The sequence below is a fragment of the Hydra vulgaris genome, chromosome 06 (assembly GCF_038396675.1).
Source record: "Hydra vulgaris chromosome 06, alternate assembly HydraT2T_AEP".
In the NCBI taxonomy this organism is placed as follows: Eukaryota; Metazoa; Cnidaria; class Hydrozoa; order Anthoathecata; family Hydridae; genus Hydra; species Hydra vulgaris.
This window is the reverse complement of record NC_088925.1, coordinates 43,732,100-43,745,000: the sequence shown is the minus strand read 5'-3', so window position 1 is coordinate 43,745,000 and position 12,901 is coordinate 43,732,100. Positions and strand designations below refer to the sequence as shown.

Below are 12,901 nucleotides of genomic sequence, written 5' to 3'. Positions count from 1 at the left end.
TATTTTTGTAAAAAAAATGTAGTAGCAAAGAGTAATGGTAGTCTGTTGCAGGATGTCTAGTAATTGTAGTGGTGTAAATCTGTTGCAGGAGGTCTGCATATTGAGTTTTTACAATTGAAAAAGTTGGTTTTTGGCAAAAACTTTTCTACAATTATTTTACAATAGTATAATATTGTTAGTATGATAATTTGAACAAAACTTTTAGAACTTTTTATATTTTTTTAGATCAATAGAAGGCAATCATTTATTGCTGCGCAGTCACCATTGCAACAGACAACCAATGATTTTTGGAGTATGATATGGAATGAAAAAATTAATGTTATTGTCATGATGTCAAAGTTAAAGGTTATTTTAATTTATTTATTTTTTCAAAGTATGAAACAACTTGAATATGCAACTTAAGTATGAGAACAAACTTGAATATGGTATTAACTTTTTTCCATAAAGTTTGTGATGCATAACTTGTAGGTAATTAAAAGTATATAATATAAGAGAGAGACAAACATTTAAACCATATAATATAAGAAAAAGACAAACATTCAAGACATAATATAAGAGAGAGACAAGCATTTAAAAAAATTAAATATAAGAGACAAACACTCAAAACATATGATATAAGAAAGAGACAAACATTCAAAATATATAATATATGAGAGAGATGGCTAAAAATAACTTAATTTGACTATTAAAACAGTTAAGGTGCATTTAAAGGGATCCCAAAGTGCCGAGACAAGTTGTGTTTATTTTAAAGAGAATGATAAAAAAAAAAATGTTTAAGCAGAATTTTTTTAAGTAAAACAAAATAATAAAGGTATACCATGTTAGCCAGTTTCTCAAAGTCTTAAAAATATATGCCGCAATCTATAGACTTTATAATTTATTCAAGCGCGTTTAATTCCAAAGAGTTTTAGTAAATGACATTGTAGAAGTTCGATAAAAAATCTATAAATCCTTTTTTTTTATTATCAAATTATATAATTTTTTTTTATTATTATAGATTACTAAAGAATTTGTTTAGTTGCTTATTATTATATAAAAGTATTTTATTCTCAACATAAATTACTCTAGAATTGTTTTTTTTATTTTGGAGTTATTTTATTTTTTAAATTTCGCAAAGTTTGCATTAAAAATATGAATAAATTATTTTAATCTCGTCTATTGCTATAAATTATTTTTGTGTTATATTTATTGTTATTAAATGATTATTAAGTTATTATTGTTATTAATTGATTAAATCCTTTTTAAGATTCTGTTAAAAAAATAATTTTTTTATTATTTTACACTACTGCAAGCTGCTGGTTTTTATTTTTTCAAATTTTGAACGCAAGCGGCTTTTTATTTTTTCAAATTTTGAACGCAAGCCGCTGGCAGCAGCTTTTGAGTATGCTTCACAGTTTTGTAAATAAATTTTAATACAGTTTTGTAAATAAATTTTGTTTTGTAAATAAATTTTCACTCTAGACACATAATTTGTTTGTTCTTAAGGTTTAATTAATTCTCTATATAATCAAGAACAAGAGCCATATTGTGTTATTATAAAAAGTTATCACTTGACAAAGAAAAAAGTCTTGAGTAATCCTTGTTAAAAAAATCTTTAAATTTGGTTCTAAAATAAAGCAGGGTTAATACTGTAAAATTTAACTTGTATAAGTGTATAAGTATTTGACTAAGTAATTACAAAAGGTCTTTTGAAGAAAAACATTCTTTTTATACATTAAATGAGTTTTGTTTTGGACTTAATGTTTTAGTTACTATTTATAAAAACGATGGTTTTATGCACTTTGCATTTCTTATTGTTCAATAATGCATGTTAAAAACTTATTTAATTAAAAAGTTCATTTGTTAAGGGATTGTCCATAAATAACGCAATGCAAAATATATTTAAAAAATAGAAGTGGGAAATAATAAGCTCTTTTACACAATAAGCTATTTTGATTTTTTATTTAAATTAAGACTCTGCAAGGGAAAACTTTGAAACTTTTTAACTTTTAAAACTTTTTAACTTTTTTGTTTTGTTTATTGTGAAAGTTTGCATTACATAATTTATGGACGATCCCTTAGCTTTCTATTGATATATAGTTTGTTATGCTTTTAAAGAGATTTACTACTCAAATTTTAATAAGTTGTCAATGTTATTCTGTAAAACATGTATTGCTTATTTTATTTTTAAAATTGAACAATTATTGGTCAAGATTTCAAAAAAGTGTTGCATTATCCAGTCAATTTTAAAATTGAAATCGTTTAATGAAAAACTTTTTATTGTAATTTTTGGTAGTTTTTTGATTTGTAATTTTACAAGAGACAGGTTTTAATGTAAAATGTTTGCCAAATACAACATAAATTGGGAAAAATTAAATATAATATGTTTTTTAACGCGCGCTGCAACACATTGACAATTTTATTCGCCGTCTATCTTGAATTATTGCTGTAAAACATTAATTATTGCTTTAATTGATAAAAAGCTGTCTGTAAATTTGTTAAGTGTAAAATCTATAAATGTTTAAGAATTCGGCAAATATCTCTAATAAATGATGTCATTTACCAAAATTCTTTACTAAATAAAAATTTAAGAATTTGTAAAATGTCATTTTGATTTTTTTTTAACAGATTTGATGCTTTTTTTAAACAGGTTTGGCTATTCTCCTCCATAAATGCAGATGTCTGACAACCCTATTTCGATAGTAGAACATTATTGTCATAGTGATAATCAGTTTTGATAAACTAGAAAAATAGTTATAAATACATTAAAAGCAAAAAGATTCAGAATATATAATAAGGTGATCAATGTCTTTTTTGAATATTTATTATATTTAAGAGAATATTTATTATATTTTAACAAAAAACTCTTAATTTTATTTGATTCTTGCGCTTTATAGAAAAACATTCTTTTGTTTAACTTCCTATTAAATTTATAGGAAAGTCATATGATTGATAATAAACGCTTATTTTAAAAAACAAATGAAACAAAAACTAATAATATTGATTCAAAAAAACAAAAAGTTCTAAAACCTCTTGCTTATGGAGCACTTGCTTCATAAGCGAGAAGTTCTGAGTTCGATCCCCACCACGTCCCTGGTAGTACCGCACTCAACTCATTTCTGCGCGCAGCGGCCTTGTTCATCAAAGTTCGTGTTTTGGAGTTATAGAGTTGAGAGAGGGTTATACCACAAATAAGTAGCCTCCTCATCTGTAGTGGCCTTCTCGGCCTTGAGGAGTTGAATTAACAAAAAAAGAAAAAAAGAAAAAAAATTAAACTCGCTTGAATAATTTGTAAAGTCTGTAGATTGTGGCGTATATTTTAAAGACTTTTAGGAACTGCCTAACATGGAGATAACAAGCTTCAAGTAAAACAACAAAGTTTGTTTTTGTCGGTATACCTTTATTATTTTGCTTTACTTAAAAAAATTCTGCCTTAACATCTGTTTTTATCATTTTCTTTAATATGAACACAACTTGTCTTAGGACTTTAGGATCACTTTAAAGGGATCCCAAACTTTGGGATCCCTTTAAAGTGATCCTAAAGTGCTGACAAAAATTGCTGAAATTAAAATCAAAGAATTACTGGTGTATTTATTTTATTACATTATGATAATTATTTATTTAAAAAAAAAAAAATTATTTATAAAAATATTTAATGTCCACATTTAATGTCTAATATGTATAATCTGACTGAAGTCGCCTATAATATAGAAATATATATATAATATATAATATAGAATGTAAAAATCAAATCATAATTTTTTTAATTAAATGTTATTTAAAGCAAACATAAAAGTCATTATTTCTAATACAAAACACTAAATTCTCCCCAGTGGCTTGTAAAACAAGATTCAAAAAAAGACAAACACATAAATTTCAAATTCAAAACGCTAGTTACTCTTTAAAATTTGTAATTAAATTTATTATTCAAGAAATTTCGAATAACATTCAGTTCTCCACTTATTGACAAGTTAAGTAAGCGGATTAATAAGACATTTGCAACATGTTCATAGCATTAATATCAAGTAAAGAAACTTAAATGACGATCAAATTGCTGGTTCAAGTAACTGTGAGACAATACCTGCAAAAGCTAATAAGTCTGTAGCATCATTTTTTTCTAAGAAACAGTTCTTAGCAGAGATACTTGCCAGACTTGCAACCGTTGATAGATTTTCAATTCATGCAATATGCTAAAGTGAGTTCATTTGTCAAATGATTAAGCAATTAGTGAAAAATAATATCATCCTCCAAAAGGTAAAAGCAATTTTATGAAACTAAGTCATGAATAATGTGCTATGGCAAAAAATAAACTTATTGTTAAGTTAAAATTACGTGAAGAAAAAAGTAGAAAAATTTAGTCTAATGTTTGATGAATAGACAAGTCTACACAATTGAAGATATTTGAATATCAACATTTACTTCAATAAGTTATTTATTAATCTCTAACTTGTTAAAATTCATGGAAGCTTAACAGCTGAAGTAACAATTGGCCTTGTTAAAAAAAAGTTTCAATTAAATCAGAGTTTGCAATTATCTCTTCAGGTGTTGTTGCATCAACCACTGATGCTGCTGCAGTAATGATCAAATTTGGTAGATTATCTGGTTTTATACACCAATTACGTTATAACCATGGCATACACTTGGCTGTAATGGACATTGTTTATAAAAGAAATGAAATTTTTAATGTTTATATTGATTCTTGAGAAAATGAGTCTAGATTTTCCAGTGATAACTCTAGCAAATCTAAAAAAAGATAATCAAAAGGATATAAATGCGGCTTTACAAATGATTAGAAAAATAGTTAAGTTTTTTAAAAATTTGCCTAAAAGAAATTCCATTTTTCAAGACTATGTAAAAGTAGACCATGGAATTGAACTCAATTCACTGCTAGATTGCCGGACCAGATGGAATAGCATTGTGACAATGGTTAAAAGATTTTTAAAAGTGATGGACACAGTGAAAAAAACATAAATGAGTTGAACTCCCTAGAGCTATTTAACAATGTTTATGTTTAAAAAACATGTTTTTAAGGCTCTTCAACCAATCAAAATAGCTGATGATGCAATTTCAGAGGAATGATGCAATTTCAGAGGAGATGTTGCTAGCTCTGTCTCTTTGCGTTAAAGAGCAAAGAAATCAAGATCTTGTGACTTTGATTAAATAACTCCAAATGCGCGATTTACATTCAACTGCTACTCCTGAGCTACCTCCATCTTAAAAAGCTCCATTTTTTCATTATGCAAATGACTTATTTAATAGATTATTAAGTGAAGATGTTGATATTGGAATTGAAAGTGAATCCTCTAAAAAGAATAATTGCTTAATAGTTACAAATATTAAAGACAGATTGGCAAATGCTATAAATAAAGCATATAAACCTAAAAAGTGTGTTGTAAATAAAGATTCTAACAAAGACCTTGAAAAGAATTTCAAATCTATGAGAATATGAGAAATATTACAAATAATTTAAAAAAGCTGCTTGATGCCTTAACTAGCATGCAACCAACCTCAATACAAAGCGAGAGAGTGTTTTCATTGTCGCCTAATTTTTGCTCAAAATGAAGACCATCACTTAGTGACTCATCTCTAGTGTGTCTCACAATTTTAAAAAGTTATTTCATAACTAAATAAGTTCAAAATATGTTTTGTTCAAGTAAAGTTAATTTTTCTCAATATAAGTATTACAATTTTTAAATCTGCATACTAGTGGAGTGGTTTTCATAGCAAAAAAAAAAAAAAAGTTTGAAAATAAATATTCCTGAGATGCAAATCAACGTCTATTAATTATTAGAAAAAAGTAAAAAAAATATTTCGTGAATTTAATGAGTTCTTGAAGTTCCTCTTTGGATTCTAAATTCTCGGAAGACCCTAGTATTTTTGATTTTTTTTTCTAAACTGTATCAACCTTGGACTCAAAAAAAGCAGAAAAAATGCATGTTTTATAATTAATAATTTTATTAAATGAAAAAATTTAGAAAAAAAAAACATTTGCAAAAATATACCTAAAACCCATTTTTAACAAAACAAGGGTTTTAAATTTTTAAATAAACATAAGTTGATACCCTCTAATTATGTTGTTAAGTTTAAAAATCTAATATTCATTTATTTATTAGATATAACCGTTTATGTTTACAGTTATTTTAATATTTAAGATTAGAAAGCTTAATACGAAAGTTTAGTCTTAGTATAGTTACGTTATGATAAACAGTTGTGGAATAGAAGCAAATTATTTTTAAGCCACATTAATTAAGAAACTTTTTTAAAATTGAAAACAAGTTAATATTTTTTATTAGAGCAAAGAAAAATAAGTTATGATGCAAAAAAAAGATTTTCAATAAGTTGTAATATGACTAACAGTTATTAAAAAATGGGGGTTTAAATCCTGCCGCTTTCAAACAAATGATTTAAGATAAATTATTTTAATTTGGTTTAAAATTTGCTGACACTCTTCAGAGTTTTTGAAAAGTGTCACAATAAAAATAAAGACTGTGCTAAATTAGCAACAGAAAGTGGAACATCAGTTGTAAAAAAGAACTGTTTTTCAGACCATGTTTTATGTTCTCATATGCATGCGGCAACTGTCTTTAGATTGAGTGAAGCTAAGAAAAAAAGTCTTGATACTATCAATTATAAAAAAGTGCTGTCAAATCCTCCGACCAAGTTAAAGTCCAAACAACACCGGACACTTATATAAAGTGGCTATATGATAATGTTGGATATTGTAACATATTATTTAGTCAATTCATAAACTTGCTGTTTACTTAAATTATAGTTTAATTGCTACATTTTTAAAATAATTATTATTTAAAACTTTGCTTTTATAACCAATTAATCATTAAACCTTGTGTAACAGAATGCAAAAATTAAAAGCAAAATTTCTCTGTTGGCAAAGTACGGCACTCTAGTGCCAACTTGAAATTCTTTGGATTTTGCATATATATATATATATATATATATATATATATATATATATATATATATATATATATATATATATATATATATATATATATATACACGCACACACACATATATATATATATATATAATGAATATATATATATATAATGAATATATATATATTATATATATATATCTCACATGTTTATATTTATATTTATATGCAATTTAGGAAAGAGGTGAAGAGATCTGTTTTCCTTATTGGCCAACTAATAACGATGTTGTTGCGTATAATCAGGTAATATATTTGAAAAATGGTTTGATTGAAATATGACAGTTGTTTAGTTATTTAGTTATTAAACAATTATATAATTTTTTATAATATTATGACTGCATCATTAATGAAGTATCTAGGTAGCTATAAGTATCTAAGTATCTTTATCTTGCAGTACCAGTTTGGTCACCTATTCAAAAGGGTGAAATTGATTTAATTGAAAGAGTTCAATATTGTGCAACTTGGTTAATACCATCACTCAAGAAAATCAACTATGAAAATCGTTTAAAAGCTCTTGACTTGACTACCTTGACAAAAAGAAGAAAAAGAGGAGACACAAGTTACCATTTCTAATTCTTTAACGGTTTTGATGATTTGGAAAGAATCAAATTAGTTTTCAAGCAACTCAAACAAGAGATTACTGCTTTAAATATGTCAAAGAAATTGCTTCATTGATAGCCAATTTATGGAATAGCTTGCCAAGCGAGTTGGTTAACACACAATCAGTTAATCAGTTTTAAAGCAGGTCTTGATTGCTGAATGAGCAGCAATCAAGCAAATATGTCATAGTGTGTTAATACCACACTGGCCTACACCAATTACAGCAATTACTAATACTAACATAAATACTTTTTAAAAATGCCATAAAGCCATTTTTGATAATTTATCAACAAATTATCTGGTTTTTTTATTTTAAAAGAATTTGATTAGAGATTACTATGATTTTTTTTTATACTGTTCTTTGCTCATGATATCTGTTTATATAATTATCTTTACTAATTTGTAATCTTTTCCATACTAGTTTTTACTATCAAGTTTCTACACTCATTTTTAATAATAATCTTTTCTATTTCCTTTTAAATAGTGAATATTTTTTCTATATTCGTTTTTATTGATGACCTAAAAAACAAGATTATGCAGTTTTATTGAATTTTATATTCAAGGTCAAAGTTAAACAGAATTTTGTGAAAACTTACGAAAATTATATCGTTCGAAGGTTGGTTCTACAGCATGATTTTATTGACAAGGTATTATGAAATATGAAATGAAAAATGATAAACATTATTTTTAAAAACAGTTGAAATTATTTTTAATTTTTAAACTTTTAAATTATTGTTGTATAAAGACTATAAGTTTTTTAAAATTTGAAAGTTTTAGAAATTAATTATTTTCAAAATTACATATTTGTGTATCTGTGTTGAATGTTTTAATTTTGTGTCAAAAAGTTTTAGTTTTAAATTATTTTAGATTATTTTCATTAAAGTAAAATTGTTGTAAATTATTATAAATTATTTTAAATACTCATTTTTCATTATGTTTCAGACACAAACATTATTTCATTTTCAATACAACCAGTGGCCAGTGGATTATGATGTACCAAAAAGTAGTAAACCTATCATTGGTAAGTCAATATACCAAATCATACAGATAAATTTTTTTTTCTTGATTATCAATTGTCAATCCAAATTGGAGGGCAGTGTATCACCAATACAAGCTAGGTGGACAAAAATATTTTGTTTTCCAATTTGATTCCTAAGAATGTAATTAATAGTATTTTGGTGTTTTATTGATTAGTTACACATTTTTTGATTATTTTTAAGTTTTTGTGTGTAAGTATTTTTTATAGTTTTAAGTATTTTTAAGTTTTAGTAATGAAAAAAGTTAATTAGAAAATAACACAAAAATTATGTAATAAAATTTTTCTAAAAATAAAAAGAAAAAAATATGCAAACTATAATTCAGCTGATAATATAAAACTAAAATAAAAATTTTCTTAACAAAATCATCATATGAGTCATTGTTATTTTCACTATCTGAAGAATCTGACCTTAAATAATTTTCATCACCACACAAAATTTACTGGTTTTTTTACTTGACAATTCTCTGTATGAGTTAATGATCTGTTGTTACCAAAAGCATATTAAACAAATCTATAATTGTAAAAATAATTTTTTTTTTAGATTTCATAGAAATATAATTTTTCTTGTATAATGCTTGCGGAATCAACAAAAATCTTTATTGTGGGGTTTCTGAGACTCTTACGATAGCTGTCTGATTACAAGAAGTCATGTTTTTATAACATCTGTGCTATGTACAAGTACTTTGTGCACAGTTACAGGCATATAGTACTATGGTATAGATTAGGAAAAGGAGTTTTGGTTTCAGAACAAAGTTTTTCAAATTAATAATAATTAGTATTATGGCCATAGGAAAATGTTCTTAATAAAAAACTGAAATTTTAATGAGAATGATGTCTAAACCCATAATCTCACCACTAAACTCTGACTTTATAAAACACTTGGGAGCTGGGTTCCTGTCATTTTTTTCCCCAAAGCCAAGTTTTTGTTTGCCTACATTAAGGCCAATATGGTTTTTTAAATTTTTGTTTCTTCTGAATGTTTTTAGACACTAGATTTGGACATCACTTTTTGTTTGCTTCTGAATGTTTTTAGACACTAGATTTAGACATCACTTCTAACTTGTCATTTTTTGATATATAAATGATAGCATGTGTAGCATGCACTAAAAAAAAAAATGAATCCGCACATGCAAAGTAGACAGACCAAAACCATAATGCTCTTTTTTAACAACAAATTCTTTTAGTTCACCTTTCATCTTTTTGTGAATTGCACCACATATGTAACATTTTTGTTGAGAAATTTTGCAAACTTTTCTAACTATCATTAAGAGTTTCATAATTTTTTCAACATCATATGTGTTGCAGACCATTTTGTTGCAAATTTTGATGTAATGCATAAAAATTTTAATTGCAAAGACCTCTCTGAATCTCTTATTACACCAGGTAAATCAGTAACACAAAATCTTTGTAAAATAAAATCCAGTAAATGAGAACTTCTTTCTTCTTGATTATGTTTCCTCTTGAAAATGTGGATTGATGTGGTGAAAATTTTTACACTGTTGTACGCCTTAGGACTGAAGATATAGACTGTTAAAAAATCAGCAAAAAATTTGTATTACAAACTGTAGTTGTAAGTTTGTAACTGAATTTTTTCAAAAATGAAATAACACTATAACATCTTTCTAATTGTTTATTACTAATTGCTCTGGAATGTTTTTTTACACTGCAAGTTATTACCAATGTGAGACTGTAATTGTGAAAATATTATCCATTAGTCGATTTTTTAAACTGACTTTTGTCCACCTGGCTTGTATAAAACTATAAACTGTGAAGTTACAATTAATAAATTTATGTTAACAATCGATGAGTAATGCAAGAAAATATGAATACAATATACGCAAACAGTTTTCCAAAAGTCCAGCAACAACATTAACAATTTTTTTGTCCAAGTTTCTAAAAGAGTTTTTAACTCTTCCCTGTTTTTCCAACTAGCAAATTTTTTTTTAAAGTGAAAAATTACATCCAATTTTAAAATTGATGCATGTATTTAAAAAAGATTTACATCTGGGTCAAATACAGCCTGCTCTTGATCTTGGGAAGATAACTTAAGAGGTTCTTTTAAAATTAAGTACAAAATTATCTTATAATTTATATCCTTGCATATGTTCTACATTTTTTTTGTGGTTTGTGTTAAGTAAATGATATCTGTAACCATCTTGTAAACTCCTGTTTAAAAATTTTAGTTTTCTATGTGAATATATTTTTTTTTAGAATTTATCAATGAGATTCATTCAATACAAAAATTGTTAAGTAATTCAACTTCAAGCTTGCAGCCATTGCTTGTTCATTGTGAAGATGGTTCTAGTCGGACAGGTGTTTTCATACTTGTGTCTACTTTGTTTGGAATAATTGAAAGAAATGAGGTTACTTTTTTATACCTGTTATTTTATATATCGTTAGTTAAAGTCAATTTTGAAAATTTTTTTTTTCTGAATTATATGACTTGTATTTAGACTCTTGATATACCAATCACACTTGCTGAGCTTCGTATGCAGCGTATGCATCTTGTTGGTTCTGTTCAACAATACAAATTTGTCTACACAGTTCTCATCGACTATCTGAGACAAAATAGACTAATTTAGATTAATTTCTGTCTTTATTCTTTTAATATATTCTAATATATAAGTTATCTTTTTTTGCAACAGATTTTTTTTAATTGTTACAATTTTTTTTAAGTTATTGGGTAACAAAATCATTTTAAAGTTTATATTTACAAACTTCAAAATTTTACTTTGTAAAGTAGTTTTTTATTGAACTGTACATTATTTAATAAATTTTATTTTTTTGTGATTTTATATAAAATATAGTCTTTATACAAATATATATTTTGATTTATATATATGATTTATTATATATATCTCATTTGTTAAAATGTGCATGATGTCATAAATTAAAATATATATGATGTCATGTGTCAAAACATGATGTCAATTGTTGAAAGATGCATGTTGTGATTTGTTGAAATGTGCATGATACCATTAGTTGAAATTTACATAACTTGTTCAACTATACATGGTATTATAAGCTTAAATAAGAGGATTTTTGCTTTTTTTTATTATCAAAAAATAAGTATTGTTATGTTGTAATAAATGAAATACTTATATTTTACTTAAATAAGTGCAAGTATCTTACAATGTTCAACTTACCACTATTTTACAATTTTGTTTTTTTCTATGTAACCATAACCATATATTTATATTTTTTAAATGTATTTTCAATAAAATTCTACAAAAAAAAAAGTTTACTGCATAATTTGATTAAATCATTGAAGATAATTTGTGTACTACAAACCCTTTTCAGGGTTGGCATTAAAAAACCCTCCCAAAAAAACCCAATAAAACCTGCCTAAAAAACCCAATAAAACCCGAGCAATCTGGGTTTTATTGGCTTTTTTTTAAAGGTATTTTATAATTTTATGAGCTATTACAACCAACTTTAACATTATAACTATAATATTATTAACTAAACTAATTATTAACTACTATTAATAACAATTATAACCAACAATAACAGCTAACAGAGCAGGTTTACTAATATTTGAATCATTATTTGAAAACAGATCACAATTTTTATTCAAATATTTTTACAGATTGAGATTGCCACTACAGTCAAGGAGGCTACCTTATTGAGGTTACATGCTGAATTACAGTTGATGAGGTTACCTTGTTAATGTTACAATCCTCACTCAACTCTTTAAATCTGAAACACGAACCTTTATAAACAAGGCCACTCTGCAGAGAAACAATTTTGGTCATTTGAATTTTAAGTTCAAATTTGAAGTTCAATTGAAACTTCAGTTACTTCCTTTCATTCTCCAGTCCTCTTTTTCCCATTACTTATTGAGATTTTTAATTATAAAAAATATCACTTTTAAATTTAAAAAAATCAATACATATTGGTTTAAGGTGAAATTATTTTTTTCTATTACACTTTTAAATTATGTTTAAAAATCTTTTTTAAAATAATTTGTTATAAATTATTAAATAACAACAATAAAATATATTTTAAATAAAGTTAGAAATAAATAAATTTAAATTATACTAATTTTCAATATCATTAACAAATAAAAAATAAAACCCAAGAAAATTCAAATTTACCCAATAAACCCAAAATTACCCAAAGAAACCCATTGGGATGGTTTTTTTAAAAAAAAACCTGGGGTTTTGCCAACCATGCACCTTTTAGTGAAACAAGTAGTCAAACAAGTACTTATTTTACTTTGTTTTAATGTTTTACATCACCTGATGATGAGTCCAAGTCCAAGGTTTCCTATATTCTTGGAATTGAGTATGTCTATTAAAAGTTAATCTGGAGCAACCTTTAGTCAA

The 12,901-nt window shown here is 25.6% G+C and overlaps 1 protein-coding gene across 1 annotated transcript in view; it reads left to right on the top strand.

Annotated features, from left to right (window-relative positions):
• The window catches only part of LOC101234626 (tyrosine-protein phosphatase non-receptor type 21), a 76,003-nt gene extending 64,488 nt beyond the window's left edge, over nt 1-11,515 (top strand). The window contains exons 19-24 of the mRNA XM_065800220.1: nt 226-345; nt 7,112-7,177; nt 8,098-8,181; nt 8,477-8,555; nt 10,785-10,936; nt 11,027-11,515. Of these exons, the coding sequence (XP_065656292.1) occupies nt 226-345; nt 7,112-7,177; nt 8,098-8,181; nt 8,477-8,555; nt 10,785-10,936; nt 11,027-11,155 (630 nt within the window). The 3' untranslated portion in view covers nt 11,156-11,515. The remainder of the gene's footprint in view (nt 1-225; nt 346-7,111; nt 7,178-8,097; nt 8,182-8,476; nt 8,556-10,784; nt 10,937-11,026) is intronic.
• Nucleotides 11,516-12,901: the final 1,386 nt, after the last annotated feature.